The sequence below is a fragment of the Muscardinus avellanarius genome (assembly GCF_963383645.1).
Source record: "Muscardinus avellanarius genome assembly, chromosome: 10".
Taxonomy (NCBI): Eukaryota; Metazoa; Chordata; class Mammalia; order Rodentia; family Gliridae; genus Muscardinus; species Muscardinus avellanarius.
Window position 1 is genome coordinate 24,378,335 of NC_137796.1, and position 21,915 is coordinate 24,400,249.

The 21,915-nt window shown below is 34.0% G+C and overlaps 1 protein-coding gene across 1 annotated transcript in view; it reads left to right on the forward strand.

Annotated features, from left to right (window-relative positions):
- The window catches only part of CDH8 (cadherin 8), a gene marked incomplete at both ends in the record, with an annotated part of 366,073 nt that overhangs the window by 279,916 nt on the left and 64,242 nt on the right, over window positions 1-21,915 (forward strand). The window contains one exon of the mRNA XM_080704548.1: window positions 16,651-16,772. Within this exon, the coding sequence (XP_080560674.1) occupies window positions 16,651-16,772 (122 nt within the window). The remainder of the gene's footprint in view (window positions 1-16,650; window positions 16,773-21,915) is intronic.

Below are 21,915 nucleotides of genomic sequence, written 5' to 3' on the forward strand. Positions count from 1 at the left end.
CTCACTATGTGGGCTGCAGTGAGCATGTTGCCTAGAGGGAGATCAGCCTAACATGTCTATATTAGAAAGAAAAAATGGCGAAAATCAATTTATCTATGTGTTCACCTGACAAAAGCTGAAATTGACCAGAAAATAATAATTTAAAAAGTAGTAGGAAGGTATAATATAGAAAATAATGAAATGAAAACAAATGCATGACACTGAATTTCCACAAAGCCAACATATATATTTTGAAAAAATAAATAAAACAGATAAAATCTAGGAAGAAAAATAGATAAAAGCTTGGAAGAAAAATAGAAAAGGTATAAGTTATCGATGATGATGGGGCAAGGGGCATCATTAACATTTCTCTAAATATTATAAAGATAATGACTCTGTTAGCTTTATTTATGCCAATAACTTTTTAAATGAATAGGCTAAAACATGGCTTTACAAACTGTCATAAATCTGGTAAATATGAAAATATGTATATAACCTTATTGAACAAATTAAATCCATAATTACCAGCTCTTAATACATAAATCCCAATGCTTAAATGAACTCTAACAAAATTTACCAGAGAAAAATGAGAGAATATTTCTCACCTCATGTCATGAGGTAGATGTAATCTTGTTACTAAACCTGATAAAAATATTACAATAAATGAGAAGGTAGAGCCTGCTCCTCATACACAAAATTATAGATAACATAATAACAAATCACAATAACTAATATATAAAATAATTTGACTCAGAATACAGGCACAAGTTATGACAGTTAAAATTCTAATAAGGCAAATTAAAATATTAAGAGAAAACAAAACACATCATTCACCTTAATAAATACACAAAAAGTAATATATTTACCTCTTTTTCAAGACAAAACTATTTTTGTCCAAGATAAAAACTCAGCACACAAGAACTGGAAGAGAATTTAATCTGATAAATAGTAGCTACAAAAATACAGTAAATGTCAGATGTAACAGTGAAATATTGAAATTTATATCCCTGAGATTAGAAGTAAGATAAGGTTGTCTACCACTGCTATTTTTATTTAATTATACTGAAGATTTTAGCCAGTACAATAAAGTAGAAGAAATAAAAATATAAATATTGGAAAGGGAGAAATAAAGTTGTCACTACTCAGAGACAGCATGATTGAATATATAAATAATAAAAGAGCATCTACAGTTATAAATAATAAGTAAAGTTTGCATGTTTCTAAAGTTATATTTTTATTTTCTATTAATACCAAAGAAAGATACTACTTAAAATAGTAAAAATACTTCTATTATAAACAAAGTCTAATGCAAGACCTCTAAGCAGTAAGCCCCACAGTATTACTGAGAGAAATCCAAGAAGATCTAAATAAATAAAGGGTTATACTAAGTTTACACTTTGTAAGATTCAAATGTAAAAGTTATCAGTTCTCTTTAACTCGATCTCTATATTCTAAATGATATCAATCAAAATTCTATGTGCATGCATGTGATATTAAAATGATGTGACAAATGATACTTTAATGTGCATGAAAAATAAAAGACCAAAAATAAAGAAAATATTATAAGAAAAACACAATTAGTGAGTTATTCAGACTGCCCTGAAGTCATATTTCAGCTTGATCACTTCCTGTCACTGAGGAAATATGAAAAAAATGATGACATTCATTGAGTTCTCTCCTTTGGACTCATTAGATATTTAGGAATTGATACTTTTTATTATATACTATGATATATAACTCATTGAGATTAATTTAAATCTTTGTTGCTCTGTTAATGATCTCATCTGAAGTGTGTGTATGTGTGCATGTGTGTGTGTATTCACAGCAACCTAGCACATCTCAAAGAGGTAGTTTATAACAGATCACACAATATCTTCTGGGTCATTTAAAATATCAGTCTTGTTTCCTAATGGAGTGTGTACATTTGCTTGTATGTACATGGATTGTGGCACTAAATTAAGTGGACTGAACACTTAAATTTAGCGTTAGATAAATGTATATTTGAATCACTCTGAAACTTTTTATTCTCTCTGAAATATTACTGTCTAAGAAATATAAATGGAATTTCATTGTGAATAGCCTCAATAAATTCTTTTCCAATAATTTAAAGTCAGTCATATTTTAAATAATTAGGGAAAAACAGAAGAGTTAGTAATAAAAACATTATATAATGTAATTTTCAGAGTAGAATAATAGATGTTTTCATAGAAGACCTAGGGTTCAGAGGATCAAAACCCCTCACATGATTTTGTTACTTTTCCTCTTGCCCTATAGCCAAAGGAGAGATGTGTAAGTTAAATATAAGCATGCATTTCAGACTGTGAAAGGAAGGAGTCAATACTTTTGAGTCATAAATTTATCCAAATCAATATCCAAAAAGATGGATAGGCAGACCAACCCCATACCATGCCCACCAAATAAAGATGCAGAGGCACACACACATACATATCAAAAAAAATCAAATGATGCTATTTGTTTGAATAATTTAGATAACAGGAAACTTGTAGGAATACTTAAAAATAAAAGAAAATGGAAAGTAATTAATGAAATTTTTTATTTGTAAACTTCCTTTCATATTATCTTTATTTAGAATGTGATCATTGCTGGGCATGGTGGTGCATGCTTATAATTCCCGCACTTGGGAGGAAGAGAAAGGAGGATAGCGCTGGTTCGAAGCCAACCTTGCTGGCTTAAGAGACCCTGTTTCCAAATAAAACAAATATAAAATAGGTAAAAGCGTTTCCAGGAACCCCAGTACCACAAAGAAGAATGTGATCATTAAAATTTGGGGCATGATGGTTCATTTTTGTATTCCCAGTACTTGGGAGGCTTATACATTTATTTATTATTATTTATTATTTCCTGTTATCTAATTATTGAGAGTCACAGATTTGAGGCCAGCCTCAGCAATTTAGCAAGACTTTCAGCAACTTAGGGAGACCCTGTTTCAAAGTAGAAAAACATCCATCTATTCATCAGCCAGCCAAGGTGTCCATCAACAGATGAATGGATTACAAAACTGTGGGATACATACACAATGGAATTTTACTCAGCCAAAGAAAATTACAATTACATCACTTACAGGGAAATGGATGAAATGGGAGGACATTATGCTAAATTATGTTAGTCGCAAAAATAAGAAATCAGATGCTTTCCCTAATATGCTAAAGCTAAGGAGAAATGGGTCACAGGAGGAACTCTAGATGAAAAAGGAGATCCTATAGAGGAGCAAATATGACAACCTGATGGGATGGTAAGGGGGAAGAAGGAAGCTCTCTAAAGCACATGATGTACTTAAACATATCGAAGTCAATCACTAAGCAAAGCATGGGAAGGAGGGATGGGGAAGGAATGGGGTGGGGATTGGGTAGGGGCTAACTGGGCAATGTGTGCGTGTATGTCTACACAAGATTTTTTTTTTATCTCATTATGATGTATGAATACAATGCACCAATTAAATAAAAATTTTAAAAAGTAAAAAAAAAAAAAATTTAAATCCTGGGGGATTAACTCAGAGCTAGAATGCCCCTGAGTTCAATCCCTGGGACAAAAATAAGAAAGAAAGAAAGAAAGAAAGAAAGAAAGAAAGAAAGAAAGAAAGAAAGAAAGAAAGAAAGAAAGAAAGAAAGAAAGAAAGAAAAGAAAAGAAAGGAAGAAAGTTTGTTTGTTTTTTTTTTTTTCCAGGTCTGGATATGGAACCCAGAGGCATTTGACCTCCCAGCTATACCCCCTGCCAATTTTTTATTCTTTATTTTGAAACAGGGTCTCACTGAGTTGAAAGGGCCTCACCAAGTAGCTGAGGCTATCAGTGAACCGTGATCCTCCTCTCTCAGCCTCCCAAATGCTGGGATTACAAGCATGCACTATCACGGCCGGCTTAAGAAATTTTTATTAGAAGCAATTCTCACTACAGTGGCTCTGAATATTTTCCCCACTGAAGGAAATTTCATAAGTACACATGCGACTACCTGGATTTTATACTTCTACCCCCTTGACTGGGATCAAGGGAATCAAGGACTCATTGTACATCTTTAGAGCAAAGCTTAAGTAGACGTGCCAAGGGACTGTACAGGACCCCACTGATTCTGGGTTCACTTAAGATGAATGTAATAAATAAGAGAACTATACATTTTCTCCCAATTAAGAGTTAACTTTAAGACCATGCAGCCAGATGACATGCTTTTTAGCAGCAAAGGACTAGAGAGGGGTCAGCAAGGACTCGAGCAAAAGTCAACCTTTAAGAGTTATTTTTTTATAGCCTTTAAGGCAGTTTCAAATATTTGTGTAAGTCCTCAGCTTTCTGAGAGAGAGAGAGAGAGAGAGAGAGAGAGAGAGAGAGAGAGAGAGAGAGAGAGAGAGAATTTCCTCCTCTTTCTTGACATAACTACTTCTTGATTCATATAAAAGTTATAACAAATAAGTTTTGTTCATTAGATAGTAAAATTCTATTTGATTAAAATTCTAATTTAATTCAAAACTACTCAGTTGATATGACTGAGATTTCATGAAGTAAATAAAGTTACTTCTCTACATTTCTAGAAAATTTTCAGTCCTATAATGAAAAAATATTAAAATTCGAATGGTCACCTATTCCCTATGGCAGAAATTTCTTGATAGCTTTTTGAAGGGATGAAAAGGCTGGGTTTGAATCAGTGTATCAATACAGTGGCCATGACAGAGAAAAGGTTGTGCAGAGAAAAAAATACTATCATGCAGAGAAAAAAAAAAAAACTATAAAAAGATATTCCCAGTAGCATTTCTATGCTGCTGGTATCTATGAATTAATTGCATTCCAACCTGTTCATGAGCTAATAATCTATGGGTTGGTAAACTATCACCAGTGTTTTAGCAATTATCATACCATGTATGTTATGGCAAAATATGTCTCAAAAAATCCTATCTTTAGTCACTAGGGACCTTGAACATACTTCTTAAATTATGTTCCAAGACCTTCTTTTAAATTCTAGCCAGTTTTATTTTAAAGTCCCTAAGTTGCCGTCTTTTCTATCATGTATTCAGATCACATCCTATTTTATAAACTTGCATGGCTTCTCTCATCCCCTATTCAATTATAAATTCTCTTATTTTGCATTCCCCCATTGACTGTAATTTACTGCTCATGGTTTCCACCCTTATGCCTGTAGAAGGCTCAAGAATTATTTATTAGGCCCCCACCAGTAGATCTAAATTTGTCAAATCATTTTTTTTCCCTCTCTCTCTCTTTTCTCTGGAGTTTGAAAAGGCGAGGCTGTTTATTTCAGTCGATGCTTGTAAAAACAGCAGCTCATGAAAACCAGTTAGAAGCAAATTCCCAAGTAACTTACACTTGGCAGTATTCCATTACCTTTGATTATAAAAGGGCAAAATTAATGGGCAATTCATGAGGCTATGTGACAGAGAGGTGACAGGAAGTCACTAAGACTCAAATGGTAGGACTTCCGAAGTTGTTTACACATGGTGCCATTTCAGCCTTTTGTTCGTATGTGAAAACAGCCTGACTTTTGTGACAAACTGCAAAGGGCTGCTCCTTCCAGACCACTGTGTCACCTCTCTCGTGTTTAGAGAATTCATCTTTAATGAATGTTAATCAAGTTTCTAATTATAATATCTTTATATTTAATGTTTGTATATCAGATGAAAGACAAACATTTTGAGACCAGTCACAAAGGATATGAATAATTTCCTTAGAAGCTTATCTAATTAATTTTATTACTCTAAATATCTTTAAAATGTGAATCCCTATCATTTCATTAATTTAGATAAAAGTGAATCTGGTTTTTATATGTGACACATGTGCTAAAAAGTATGATGCATTGCAATTTAAATCATGTGTATTCATCTAATATGGATAAAGATTTTATATATATGGGTTGTTTTGAGGTTTTATGATCATGGTTTCTTCTTTGTGTGCTTTATTTTGATTTTTTTTAACTTCTTTGGGCAGTTTCAAGAAACTGATAGTAAATTTATGGTATATACACACACACACACACACACACACACACACACACATATATATATATATATATATATATATATATATATATATGATAAACTTTCATGTACTTAGGGAAACAAAATGAAATATATATATATATATATATATATATATATATATATATATATATTAATTGTGGTCTTTTTATTTTCTCCTGTGGTTGTGGATTACAGTCTATAATTACTTCCTACACTCGTTGTACTTTTGTACCAAAATGCCACATTTTTGCTGTAATTGGCAAATATATTATATTTCTACATGTTATAAGCCTACAGTATTATTTAGAGTTGTCCCTCAGGATACATGGTAAATTGGTCCCAGAACTCCCCTTATATACAAAATTCACATATGCTCAAGTCTTTCATATATAGTAGTATAGTATTTTTATATAATCTATGAATGTCCTTTGATAAACTTTAAATACTCTCTAAGTTATGTACAGTACCTAATACAATGTAAACACCATACAAATAGTTGTTATGATATATCAAGGAATAAAAACAATAAAATGTCTATACATATTTGTATAGAGATTTTTTTCAAATAAATTCTATCTGAGATTGACTGAATCTACAGACGCAGAAGTCTCAGAAACAGAGGGCCAACTGTTGTATCTATAGTTTTATATAATTGTTTTTATACTTTTACGGGTACATTATAGTCGCACATTATAATGCAGTTCACAGTGATAATGACATACATATACATAGAACCTTATGGGCTTTCCTTGGCTCCCTACCATTGGCATTCTCACATTATGTTCATGGTGTCTATGGAAGTAATTTCTTTGTTGATCCTCTATGGCCCCCTTTCCTCTTCCCTAGACATCACCCCTGCTTCCATTGGAGCTTCTACTCTATTATCTAAAGTCTCTCTGGTACCCTGGTTACTCCCTAGCTTCCACATATGAGAAAAACATATGGCCCTTCACTTTCTGTGACTGGCTAATATCAGTTAGCATAATGTTCTCCAAGTCCATCCTTTTCCTGCAAATGAAATTATTTTGTTCTTGATTGCTTAGTAGAATTTCATTGTATGTATAGCACATAATTTTGTAATCCATTCATCTGTTGATGAGCGTCTTGGTTGGTTCCATAATGGCTATGTGAATTGTGCGGCTTAGATATGAACGCATTACTATAATTTTCTGATTTTAGACTTTATGGAAAGATACCCAGGAGTGGGATAGCTGAATCATATGGTGGATCTTCTCACTATTTTCTTAGGAATATCCACACTGATCTCCACAGTAGTTACACTAATTTTCACTCCCTCTGACAGTTTAGAAGAGTTCCAATTTTCCCAAATCCTTACAGCATTTATTGTTGTTTGACTTTTTGATAATTACCATTCTAATTGGGGTTAGATGAAATTGATGGAATCTCAATGTAGTTTTGATTTGAATCTCCTTGATTGCCAGTGATGTTGACTATTTTTCATGTACTTATTGGCCATTTGTATCTCTTCTTTTGTGAATTGTCTATTTAGTTCAGTTGCCCATTTCTTGATGTTTTAGTATTAAACCTTTTAAATTCTTTCTGTATTCTAGATATTAGTCCTGTATCAGAGGGATAGCTGCCAAAGATCTCTCATTCTGTAGGCTCTTCTTTTTTTTCTAATTTTTTGTTTGTTTGTTTTTGGTGGTACTGGGGATGGTGGGGATGGAACCCTTCTACCTCCGGGCTACACTACCAGACCTATTTTATATTTTCTTTGGAAACAGGGTCTCTTAAGCCAGCGAGGTTGGCTTCGAACCTACATGATCCTCCTATCTCTGCCTCCCAAGCCAGGGGATTACAAGCATGCACCACCATGCCCAGCCTAATTGTTTTTTAAAACAATGAAAAGAAGAAAGGAAAGGAAATGTATAATTATATAATTATTTTCATCATTTCTACTTAATTTTGTTTTACGTGGATTTGTGTTAATGTTTGACATCTCATTTTCAATTCAAGACTAACAAGAATTTATTTTATCATTTTTTTGTAGCGTATGGTTTTAACAGATGTTTTAATATACTTACTACTAAATGTTTTAATCTGACCTTCATTTTGAATTTTGATAGATATGGGCCTGCTCTTGTTTTTTTTTTTTTAATACCTTCAATACATTATCTAAATTCTTCTAGCCTCTATCAGTTCTAAAAAAAATCTAAAAAATTGTTGTTGGTCTTACTGGAGTTCTAAGGTAATGCATTTTTGGTTGTATCATTTTATCTTTCTACATTCATACTGTTTCAAAATGTTCTCCTGGAATTTGTCATTCCACATTTTTAGTATAATATACTATATATCTCTTTGTGTTTATACTACTTGGAATTTGTTAGAAGAATATCATGGAGATATAGACTGGTGTTTTCTAATAAATTTGGGGAGTTTCAAGCATTATTTTTTAAAATAATTTTTCCTCTTTATTTTCTTTGTCCTCTTTTTCTGTTATTCCTATTATGAAAATATTACAACATTTAACATGGTCAAATATTTATCTGAGGCTCTTCATTTTTTTTACTCTGAATTTAACCTGTTTTGTATTGGATAATCTTTATTCATCTGTCTTCAGGTTTGTTTCTCTGATCAGTTAAATATATATATATATATATATATATATATATATATATATATATATATATATCCAGTAAATTTTTTATTCTGGTTACTGTATTTTTCATTTAGAGAATTTCTGTTTGTTTATGAGAAAATAATTTCTATCTTCCTTAAGATATTTGATTTGAATCACCATCATTCCTTCCTTCATTTCTTTAAACATTACTTCCTTTGGTTCTTTGAAAATATTTATAGTACCTACTGAGAACTGTTTGTTTAATCTGACACAATCACTCTTACGTGTAATTTATTTTTACTGCCTTGTTTTGGATTATGGGCCATACATTCATATTTGCTGCCTTGTTTTGTTGTTTTAATGTATTTTAGCTTATTTGTTGGAAACTGGATATTTTAGAAACTAATATATGACATTTGTAGTTATCATCCTATTCTCCTGGGTTTAAACATATAATTTGTTTATTTTTAGTGGCTTTATAGCTTACTTTAATGGAATATATTTTCTCCAGCAAGTAAGACTTCTGACTTTCTTTTCAGAAAGCACAGTTGTAGATATTTCCACAAATACTGGAGAAAACAGTATCTTTGGAAGCACTCTTTCTTTTCCTGACCAAGTGTTTTTTTTTTGTTGTTGTTTGTTTGTTCATTTTGTTTTTTGTTGTTTTTTTTAGTACTGGAGGTTGGACCCAGGGACCTTCAAACCTGAGCTACTACCCCAGACCTTTTTTTAAATTTTTGTTGTAATTAATTTTAATAATTATTATTATTTTTATTTATTTATTTATTTTGGTGGTACTGGGGTTCCTGGAAACCCTTCTACTTCTAGGCTACATACACTCCCAGACCTATTTTTATACTTTTTTTTATTTGGAAACAGGGTCTCTTAAGCCAGTGCACAGGGCTGGCTTCGAAACTACGTGATCCTCCTGTCTCCGCCTCCCAAGCGTGGGGATTACAAGCGTGTGCCACCAAGCCTGGCTACTAATTATTTATTTACAATAAAAATTAATTAAAAGACAACAATAATTTTCTGGTGATGTGCTTAGGCAATGGTTTGCAAAAATATTAGAAAGCATGTAATTATTGGAAACGATAAATATTCTAAATATTTTTTTAAATTAGGTATATATGAAAATGTAGAATATATTCTACATAACAGGGTTTCACTAAGTTGCTGAGGCTATCCTCCAACCTGCGATTCTCCTATCTCGGTCTCCCAAGTATAGGGTAAGTTTTTCTTTTAGCCTCTACTAATTGCCAGATAATTATGCGATTGTTTCCAAATGCCCTGGGGCATAGTTCTCTGCAGAGAATGATCTACTTATATGTAGGCTGTATTGAAGGGACATTTTTCTAGGGAAGTCCTTGAGACTCTTTATTACTCCTGGAGAGCTCCTACCAGCGGAATCTTTTGCCTCCTCTGCTTACCAAGTAGACAGTCAATAGTTGAGCCCATATGTCTTAAGAATCTGCTAAATTTAGCAGTATTCTTCTATTTGCCTTACACAACCACTTTTACCATCTTAAGATAACCATTAGCCTTGTACTTCCCATTTTTTTTTTAATGAAGTCAGTACCACACTAGGAGATTTAGAACTTTCTCTTTTTCTAGCCTAATTCTCTCTTCTACTCTTAAGAAAATATCTATGTTATGGCTCTGGAAGGTCTTTCTAAGTGGTATCCTATGCATTAGTCTATTTGTCTTTATTGTAATAAAATAACTAAGCTGGCGTAACTATGGGAAAGAGATTTATATTGGCTTATGGTTCTAGAGAAAAGTTGCAGGGCCGCATGTGAGGATGGCCTATTTTCTGGCAGAGTCCTGAGGGAGCTCAATGACTCAAAAGGCAAGAGAAAGAAAAAGTTGTGCCCATGTGTTTGTCTGTTTGGTCTCTCCCTTTTCTAATAAAACCATCAGGATTCAATCATGGAAACTCTACCCTTTAAAAAATTGTCTTCTCCTATTCACTCTCCAAAATCCCCAATTCTAAACACCATAGTCAGACTGTTTCTACCTTCTTAATACCTCCTAATTAGAATTTCAATACGGATAAGTTTGGGACACACTGGAGCCATATCCAACCATAGCACCCTGTTGTAGGGTGATAATCGTTCCTAGCAAGAATGCCCTCAGTTCTTGCTTTTACTGAAATGATTAAAATGGAAAGCAGAAATAAGGGGATATAAAACTTATATTTAGGGAGAAGAGTGTAAATGAAGGTCATGATGAAGAAATGGGGATGTATTCCAAATAATAAATTTGGTTATATTCCACAAAATGGTCAGATTATGTTCATGAGAAAGCCTGGAAAAGACTGGTTTCCCTAGGATGGAAAATGGCATGTGGTAATGAAGCCACAGTCTACACAAAATGTCTGAAGAGGTTCTTTCCTGGGAGTGGGAAAAAAGGCATGGGATCTTCTATGTGAATGCTGAGTTTTATTCAGTCTGGAAACCTTTACCCCGATACATTTGCATTTGGGGAGGTCACTATCTCTTCCTGAGCCAAGATGTAATGCATCTGTGATCATTTTGCCTGCCATGTTAGAAACTTTCCCACGAGGTCCCTCCCAATCCTGCCCATCTGCTTATCTCTAGCCACTTAGCATCCCGGTTTGAAGAGTTCTATCTTTGGTAAGAGAGGTAGGTAGTAGTATTGGTATTCTAGACTCACCTTTCCCAGAATAAACTTCCTTCTTATAAGCCATGAAAAGGGCCATCTGGATGCAATATTCTCAATGACACTTGGCCCCAGATCGGGCTTCTGTCCCATGAGTGATCACTTGGTGGAAAAAGGTGGTCTCTTTCTCTGCTACAATGGCCCAGAACTTAGCCAGAAACTGGGGTTTTGGTGGAATGAGAAATGATAACACCTTGTCCTGATAGCTCTGCAGTTACAGATTTGAGATAGGGTAAAGGGATGTGCTTTGTTGGTGGTGGTCCTAGTCTGTAATTAATTTCCCATCTTGCTAAATTGTGAGTGTGGAGAGAGCGAATAGATCTTGATTCAGAACTATAGATTTCCTTACTGAGAGGTTCAATAAATCTTCTTACGGAAACTTTATTTGATCTGCCTATAATGTTTACTCTCTATATAATAGGTTTGTGGAATTTTTCCTGCTATTATACCCTACGTCAACACACACACACACACACACACACACACACACACACACACACACACACACCACACCCAACAAACAAAAACACAAAATAGAGCTATGTGTTGAAAAGTGTTTGGGAAAGAGATATGACTTTAGCTCCATCTTGAGGGTAGCAAGTGTACATTGGGCATCAACCATCCTGCTGCTCATTGTGCCACAAAAGCTCTGGAGGTAAAGGTTGGAGAGGAAAAACAGGTTTATTGAAAGCCAGCCCTAAGGAAGATAGAGAAAAAAACTTTCCATCTTAAGTCTCCATCTTGGGAGGACTCAGGGTACAAATAGACTTTATACGAGAAGAAGGGATAGGGTGGGTCAAAAGGCAAGGAGTACATATATACAGATTTAACTAGGCTTTGCATGTCAGAAACATCTCCATTCCTTTCCTTGGTCCCGCTACCTGGACAGAGGGCAGCTTCTTAGTTTCTATTCTCAGCAAAGAAATTTTCAAAGCAGAAAAGCAGGTACCAGAAAGTAGTTTTCAATTACAAAAGGGGGCTGTGATACACAAGAAGTTCAGTAATCAAAAAAAAAAAAAGATCATATTATTTTTAGTTAGGTTTAACTTCCTTGTCTTTTACATGACAACCAAGACTACACAAATTCTAACTCTTCGTGTATATTTTATTATAATTTCACTTTGTAGTGCAATGAAAAAAGTTCAGGTTTTCTTTAAAATATTTTAATTAAAATACTCTAATATATTAAATAGAAAGGAAACACTGCTAGGATGTAGCTCAGTGGTATGGCATGCCTCTAACATGAATGAGACCTGGGATGCCATCTGCAGCACCACACAATAAATAAATAGATAATTAAATAAGTAAATAAATAAATAAATAAATAAATAAATAAATAAAACCTAGACAAATATGCAATGAAATTAAATAAGAAGACATTAATTTCTTAAGTTAGTAAATTTGAAAAAAAATTTTAAGTGCACAAAATGTATTATAGCTATGAAAAGTATATTCCAGAGTTAATTCTGAGATTTCAATAGGTGAAATTAAAGACAAAAACAAAATAATTTTCAAAGTCCTCATTGATTTTTATTATTAAAATAATTATAGAGGTGCTGAGAAGAGTGAAATAAGATTCATGGGAAGGACATTCTTTGTTGTGTATTGAGTTCCAACAATGTTAAGCGATAGCTCCCCAATCCTACTTTGTTTACACACACATATGCACACACACTCATACACTCACACATACAAACACAAACACAAAATCGGTATTATACTTTGGGCCCCTGGAACAGATAAGTATGATTTTGTCTCAAAAATACATATGAGAAAATATACATTAATGTTGAAAATTGCCCCCGATTTTCATCATGGAACTCATGGAACTCATGGAACTTTTCTATCTTTCATGCTTGAATTTAATCATCTACTCATCACATAGGCATGATTAATTACTGTAATTTATTTCAATTGTGAGAGTAAGAGAAGGAAAAAAAAATATGCATGGTGCTACATTCTTGTAATGCAGGTACTTGGAAGACTGAGAGAGGAGGATTATGAGTTTAAGGCCAGCTTCAATAACTTAGTGAGACTCTCAGCAACCTAGTGAGATCCTCTTTTAAAATAAAAACTAAGCCAGGTGTGATGGCGCATGCTTGCAATCCCTGCACTTGGGAGGCTGAGATAGGAGGATCTCACAGGTTCGACGCCAGCCTCAGCTACTTAGTGAGGCTCTCAGCACTTAGTGAGACCCTGTTTCCAAATAAAATATAAAATAGGTCTGGAAGTATAGCCTGGAGGTAGAGAGCCTTTGGGTTCCATCCCCAGTACCACCACCAAAACAAAAAACAAAAAACAAAAATATAAAAAGGGCTGGAGGTATACCTCAAAGATATAATATCTCTGTGTTCAATTCCCAGTACCAACAAAAACAAAACAAAAATATAACAAAAGAGAAAGTGAGGAAAACTGAGAAGATAGACTTCGATATAATTAGCATTTTACAAAAATAGTGAGAAAAATATCTGTTTATACATGTTTGCATGTTGTGTGTGTGTGTGTGTGTGTGTGTGTGTGTACGTTTGTGTGCATATGACATGAGAGGGAACACACAAAGCACTGTGTTATTAAAGTTAGTCCAATGAATCTCATCATTGAATCTGACTAAAAAATTAACATTTTCTTCAATTCACAAATAGCATAAACACAGTTTAAATAGTAGGACATCTTTGCTTTATATTTTCTGTTTTTCTGAGAGTATACACTAATTATTCATTCTTTATTCTGTACATTCAATATATCTAGTCTAGATAGATTATTGGCTCTTTGTTAATTAAATGGTTAGATTAAACACAGACTATCTAATAGAATGTTTCTATATTCACAAGAATTGGTCCAGGGCATAGAATGGGAAGGATGCATATCGAGAAAATAAACGAATAACTAACAGTTCTTGGAGTTAAAATGAAAAGAATCGTGAAAGAAAACTGATCCCTGAAAGAGATTTTGCTGGAGTGAAATAGAGCCATAAGAAAAATTACGGCCATTTAATTATGTTGTTTCTCAGGGAGGGCTGCAAATTATGAGTGCACTTCTAAAAATGTTACTAATAGTGTGATCTATTAGATATAGTCAGCCTTATATTTGAATTCAGACTTCAAACTTCAAATATTAGTCAACCTTGAGATAAATCCTTTTAACAACCCAATAAAAATTTGAGGAGATGGTAGTGATTAGTTACATAAATATATGACTTCATTCATGTTGTCCTCTGGAAATGGCTCATGTTTGGAAGGTCAGCGTTGCATTTCAGAGTTACAATTGTGTGTGTGTGTGTGTGTGTGTGTGTGTGTGTGTGTGTGTGTGTAGAAACTGAACCCAGGGGTAGTCAGTCTTGGAGCTATACCTTCTGCTCAACTGAATTTATTTTAAATTTTAAACTAAGATTTTAGCAAGTTGTTGAGGGTGGTCTCAAACCTTCCATCCTCTTGCCTCATCCTATTACATACTGGTATATAATACTGGACGTGTCAGTTTCTATGTCTAAGATCTGAGGATCCTTCTACGTACTTCATGCTTATTTTTTTAGAATTCAATGAGATGATGATTATGGGAAATATTTTGCCCCACATAAACACTTGATGGACAGGGTGTTGACATTGTTGGCAAGGCAAAAGACAAAGCCTAGAATACCCTTGAATATGTGCCTAGTACTTTGTGAGCAGTTTTATTTTTTCTCGTATAGTATTTATAATATTCTATAAATAAAGTGTCAAGTTCTTTACTTTCAGTTTCCTTGGGAATAAAATGAGGTTAAATAACTTGCTCAGGTTCGCATTGGTTACAGAAGGCAAAGACAGGGCTCCAAATTTTGTTTATTGCAAACACTATACTTCCTTTTCCTTTCCAGGAGTTGCTTTTAAGCTCATGGTTAGGGTAGAAAAGTAGAAAAGAGACATAAACCCTTAAGGACCCAATCATACTGCATTTAAAGTTGTAACCTTTGCAGAGTTTTGTCTAGTAGATAAAGCATAAAATGTCAGTTCCTTGTCTTCAAGACATGTGTTACATACTTTTTTTAGACTCTTTATTCCATCAAAACTAAGGAGATACACGATTTCTCTCGGAGTGAAGAATGAATCAATTTATTAGACATAAAATAGCAAAAGAAAAAGGGCATAGCATGTGAGATATTTGATAAAATTACTTGATTTGCAGGAAGCGAGGTTTTATTCCATTTCTAATATGGTAAAAATGCCATGGGATGGTGATCAGACATCCATAATTAACAAAATTATCATGTCAGAGAGTAGCTGTGGAAGTTAACTGAGTTCCTATCATGAGGGAGAGCCGCTGGGTTGACTCTCTATAAAACTGTGGCAGATGCATGGTCATTTAGTGCATGCTTTAAAAAATTACTTGCATATTTAACAAAGAAACAGTTTTTGAGAATTGAAAGGTTCGAGGGATCTGAATTTAATCAGTTGTCAAAAGGAGAAGTTTGTACATCAAATGCAAGTGTGTTTGTTCATATTCAAACACCAAACATTTTTTCCCTCTTGGCATGCTTATAAATATTCAGTACCACACAAACACAAATAAATAATTGGCCATTTCCAATGCATTCTGTATAATTTACAACAGATCAAAAGATTATTTCATGGTACACTCAGAGTCAGACTCTATTCCATTTATTACAAGCAGAAAATCATAACATGGCCCAAATCAGCAATGTATTTATGGATCGGACCTTTGAGTGTATGTATGTGTATGTATGTGCATGTGCATACATGCAATTTTATCAAAAGGTTTAAGATTTAAGGTTTATTTATTTAGGTATCTGCTAATAAATATTAACCTGTAAATATCACAAAATTATTATCTATTTTCATCGATGAGATTCTTTATAAAATGACAGTGGGAACATAACTTGGGCTGCTCTTATAAAAAATACTCCAATGTCGCTTTCAGTGAAAAAAATTAAGAAAATTGTGTGATTCCCTGTCTTTAAATTGAACCCTTTTATGATTATTAAGGGCCCTTTTCAATGAGTGATTTAGTTTTGGCCTTATGCTGGATTTTCTGGTTATAGCTATACCCAGAAAAAGAAGTAATAACACAAAATGGGCTGTGTTCTGCCCAAGATAAAGATAAATCTTTGCTGCATACAATGATTTTCTTTTACATAATGAAATTTATCAATAAAATAAAGCTTGCTTCATTGAGGAAAGAACTCTCAATTTATTCAGATATGGCCTTTTGCAAGCTGTATTCCAGCAAATGGTGTTAGGAACAATGATTTGGGTTTTTTTTAGTGGTCAGACACTTGCTATTTTTCCTTATTGACTGGTCAGATTCCATACACACCATGTTGAAAACATCCTAATTAGGAGAAGTGGAAATAGACAAATAGACACAGAAAGGGAAAGTTGAGTTGCAAGTTACCATGAAATGCCCTCAATGCTGATGTTATCTTTTCCTTCCCATAGGGAACCACAGTCAGATATCACGAGTGCCTGTTGCTATTAAAGTGCTGGATGTCAATGACAACGCCCCTGAGTTCGCATCCGAATATGAGGCATTTTTATGTGAAAATGGAAAACCCGGCCAAGTAAATATCTCCATGTTGTTAATGCTGAATATGTTTGTATACAACTGTCTCATATTTAATTAACCTGCATTATAGTGTGCATTTGCATCATTTATGAGCTGCAAAGTCACAGGCAAGAAACACATCATCCAAATGGGACCAGAAAGTGAATTTTTTTTCCCTCAGATGTTAATTCTCTTCCTACTTAGACCAAATTGGCTCCTAAAAGTGGAACGGTCTGCTGTGCCATGAACCCAGAGCCAAATCAATGTTTAAAAAATACTGGGACATGGGCGATAACTGGGTACTCTCTTAGGGTGACAAAGCCTAGATTTTAGCCTTTACATGACAGAAAGCGAGTGAAAAGTTTATGGGGAGAGGATTTTTGTTTTATATCCAACATACAAATAAAAAATAATAGTAGATCACCGGAAGATCAGTGGAAGTCTTAGGAAGTTACTACTGAAATCTGTACAAATGTAGATATATTTAGATCAGCATAAGATGAACATGACTTATTCATGCACATAAAGCACCTAATAATTGTGTATTGATGGTATTTATGTTTTACCTGCCTCATATAGCAAAGATAGGAACAATGTAGATACAGAAAAGAAAAAGGGAGAAAAAACAGAAAGACCAAAAGGTAAAAAGGAAGGAAGGAATAAAAGAAAGGAAAGAAGGGATGGGAGGGAGAGAAAGGGAGGGAAAAAGGGGAGGGAGGTAGAGTTTAAGAAGAAGAATAAAAATTAAAAAAAACAAGAATCTGCTATACTCTGAATGTCAAAATGGAAATAGCCTATGTAAAGTTCTACAAAACCACAATGTAATAGATTTATTTTAACAAGGTGCCAAAGTACTGTATGTTTAAGAAATTTATCATTTTTCAACTTCCTAATTTATTTCTGGATGGTGACATTTTAATTTAAATAAACAGCAGCTGACAGCATGACACTGGAGTTGTTAATCCAACTATTCTTGTGCCTCATGTGGGTGTTAGGAATTAAACTTACTATTTGCCAAGCAGCTTACCTGACAAAAGTCAGATTTTTCCCCCCTAAAAAAAGAAATAGCACTGTAGGTCGATGCTTTAAAAAATATTACAAAAAAATGAATATGTTACTTGACCATGAAACAGTGGGCATTTTCTCTTAGACTGCTCTCATACATCTGCAGAATTAGCATTGTTTCTATCTACCAAGATATGACACACCCCCACACAATAACACTAAACTTCTAATAATAAAGTTGATTAATTTTTCAACACCTGGACATTGGGCTCTCACCAAAACATTCAGCTTTAACAGCCAGATGTTTATTTTCATAATAATCTAACATTAGCATAAATGTTTCTTCTCTTTATTATGTGGAATTGCCTTTTCTGGATGGATCATATCTTTTGAGCATCTTTATTTGCAATACTTTAAGAATGGAGTGTGTGTGTGTGTGTGTGTGTGTGTGTGTGTGTGTGCGCGCGCGCGCATGCTTACACCTATATTAGTAAATCTCATTTCTCTATGTTAGTGGTAGTTTGAGCTGGCAGAGGGTTTGTTCCAAATATGGCAGGTCAGGTTCAAGGATATGGTTGTTGTGTGGACCAGATAATTGCTGGGATCTTGTAGCCAGTCACAGATATGCACTAGCTTTCTTTTCTTTTTTTCTATCATACAGAATCTATAAAATACTTTTGAATTTAAATGAAACTCCATTTCTCATGCAGAACTTGTCACACAAGTTCAAAGAGTCAATGACATTGACATTTCCAAAACTCAACATTAGCTTCACTTGTAATATTGACAAGTGTGCTTCTTGGATCTCTATGAATTTAGAGATTTGCCCTGTGAATTTTTTTAATATTTCCAAGGTTTTAATGATTTCTCAGCAGTTCTTATCTTCAGAAAAAAAATTGTTTCCTCACCTTTTCTATGCAAGATCAAAATAAAAATGATTGTTTTATGATTTCTGCAAGTTGAATGAACGACTCCGTTTGTGAAGAAATGCTTATGCTCTGTGTGTGTGTGTGTGTGTGTGTATGTGTGTGTGTGTGTACTGTAACATACTATTTCCTAACAAATTTGTTTAAGCATATATGTAATAGAGTGTTTTTTAACATGAAAGTATCAGATCTTTGTTTAGCATCATTTGTAGGTGTATGGCTGAATGGTTGAGGCATATACAGTAGTTTAGACAAATTTCATGAATTATTTAAACTCTTTGTGTCAGAAAGAATTCATGTTTTACACCCTACGTCTCTTGTAAGTCATTTTGAAAGCTCAAGTACCTAATTTCTATGTTTAATATTTCCCAAATTCTTATTTATTATCCACACTGAATAGTGTTCACTTATAGAAGTTAGACATAGACATATCTTTAAGTAACTTTCAGAACAATTCCATACAAATGGCTGACTCCCTCCTCCTCCTCCTCCTCCTCCTCCTCCTCCTCCTCCTCCTTCTTCTTTCTTCTTCTTCTTCTTCTTCTTCTTCTTCTTCTTCTTCTTCTTCTTCTTCTTCTTCTTCTTCTTCTTCTTCTTCTTCTTTTCTCTCTCTCTCTCTCTCTCCTCTCTTTGTGGTCCTAGGGATTTAATCAGGGCATTATCCTTCTGAGCTACACCCCACCCCACATTTTATCTAGAATCTAGAACCAAGATTTCACTAGGTTCCTGAAATCTTTTGAACTTGCTCTCCTCCTGTCTCAACCTCCCAAGTACTGGGCTTATCATACTGGGCTATGTCTGACTCACATTGAAGTGACACAATTCATTATCAAATGATCACATTGTCATGAAATACTAATTTTGAAAACCATATTAGCACTAAATTCATAGCTCTCTCAATATATTTCAACAGTTAATGTCTGCTTTACAATAGCCTCATAAATGGAGTGCAGGTGGCATTCAGATATATTGTTTATTTACAAGGTGTAGGTTTGAGGCTAAACTTGAAAGGAATTGGCAGCCTAGAAGATGGTGTAGCTGGAGATCCTTAGCAGTAATCAAGGACAAGCCATTATAACAATAAAAATAAAATAACAATATTAAAAACAAACTGTCTGGAATACAACAGACTATATAAAGAGCTTTCTAAAAATATCTCACAAAGCTGGGTATGGTGGCGTAGGCTTGTAATCCTAATACTTGGGAGGCTGAGACTGCAGGATCATCATGGTTTGTGGTTCCTGGATAGCCTCAGCTACTTGGTGAGGCTCTTTGAAACTCAGACCCTGTTTCAAAAATAAAGAATAAAAAATAGGGCTGGGAATGTAGCTCAAAGGTAAAATGGCCTTGGGTTCATCCCCAGTACTGCAAAAAACAAAAAACTTAAAAATAAATAAAATAATTTACAAAATAAAAACCGATATCAACACGAAATATATTGCAATTTTCTTTTCTCCACAGAATTAGAATTCATCTGCATAATCAGAATTTTAAAGAAGGAAAAGAGAGAGACCATTTTGTTCTGAACTTTTGTCTCCCATACATTGTAAACCTGTGCTAAGAGAATTATACATTCACGTAGACAGTAGAATTGTAAATCATATCTATTTCTGCTACTTTCTCATGATTTTAAATTTAAAGGTGACATCTCCTGAACCATCTCCCTGGAAAGGGTAATAGTGGCATCCACAGGAAGGGTGACGCCACAGTCAACTAAGTAAAGTTACCTGGAATCCCTGTGGATTAGAATCCTCTTAAATGACCCCTCTGATAGATAATTACATGCTATTGTAGTATTTTGTGATTGTTAGTTTGTTTTCTTTAAGAACAATATCGAATAGTTACAGGTAGTTTGTGTTCAGTCAAAAAGTAATGGATGTACATCTATAGATTCTAATGATAGTCTGATATAGTCAACTAGGGATAACTTTACTCTTTAATAGGATGGATAAGAAAAGATACTTCCCACTTATAACTGTCCAATGTCCATGGCTAACATAGGAGAGTATATTTCCAATTCTAAAATTAGAAATCAAATATATGTCTGACAGTTCATGAGTCCTATAAGATGGTAGATTTTCATCAGGAGTATCACTGAGTAATAATTATGTGCCAAGCATTTCATAGACACTAGACATACTGTGGCATATGACACTTAAGACCAAGTCTTTTATCAGCGCAGAATTTTCTCTTTGAAAAATATGAATTTAAATTAGATATGGTAGATTCAAAAGAAAATTCTTCAAATCCTCTGGATAGAGAAATGGCCAAAAGATACTGGGGAAAATGAAGCTATCTTCATGAAAAGATTTCTTAATGTTGTATAAGTTCCAATAGGGATAGAGAACTCCTATCAAGTACTGAAAAGGACTCAAGAAGGAAGTAAACAGAATCTGTCTGAAGAGACTAGTACTGTGGCTGGATCGGTGTAGGATCAGGTAACACATGATGGAGAAACCATCTTCCTTCAGTGTGCTTGAAAATACCACGTTCAGAAACACACATGAAAGAATATATAACTTCAGTGACCGGAGCTGGCTAGAAAGACTTCCATAACTCTGTCCTCTATCTTATCTCCTTAATAGGATATTATTTCAGACATTAATGCCTTGCTTACCATACATAGAATGAGAGTGACTTTCTCCAGACAGTTCATCAAAGCAGGTGCTGAGCTTGGTATTATCTTTCTAGGTGTGAGTCAAGGCCTCTTGTTTAGTCGCAGAGAATATTCATTGTTGGAAAGTTACGTGACAGACTGATGGAGCTCTTCTTTTCTTCAGAGAAGAGTCTCTCCTTTTACTATAAATAAATCTAGTGAAGTATAATTTAAGTTTCATTACCATCTACACTAGGTGAGATCTTCTGTTTAGTGTCAAGTAATTACATCTAGGTTAAAAAAAGAAACAAAGCAAAAAAAATTGTTTTTGTTTACATCCTTGAATCTTATCTTTCTCTCTGCTCAGGACTGTAATAACAGAAAGATTACTATGGAATGTCACAGTTCACCCATATTTCTGAATGATATGAATCTAGCCAATATTTGGCACACAAAATATTCACAACATTTTTAGAATTATGTTGCTAATTTATTTCATTTGGCAATGACAAATATTCCAAAAACTAATTTCTGAGCTATTACCATGGAGACACTTGTTTTACTCACAAACTCAGTGTATATGCTAACCTTGTTGGATGTAAACGTATTCCCTTACTTATTAAAGATTATTT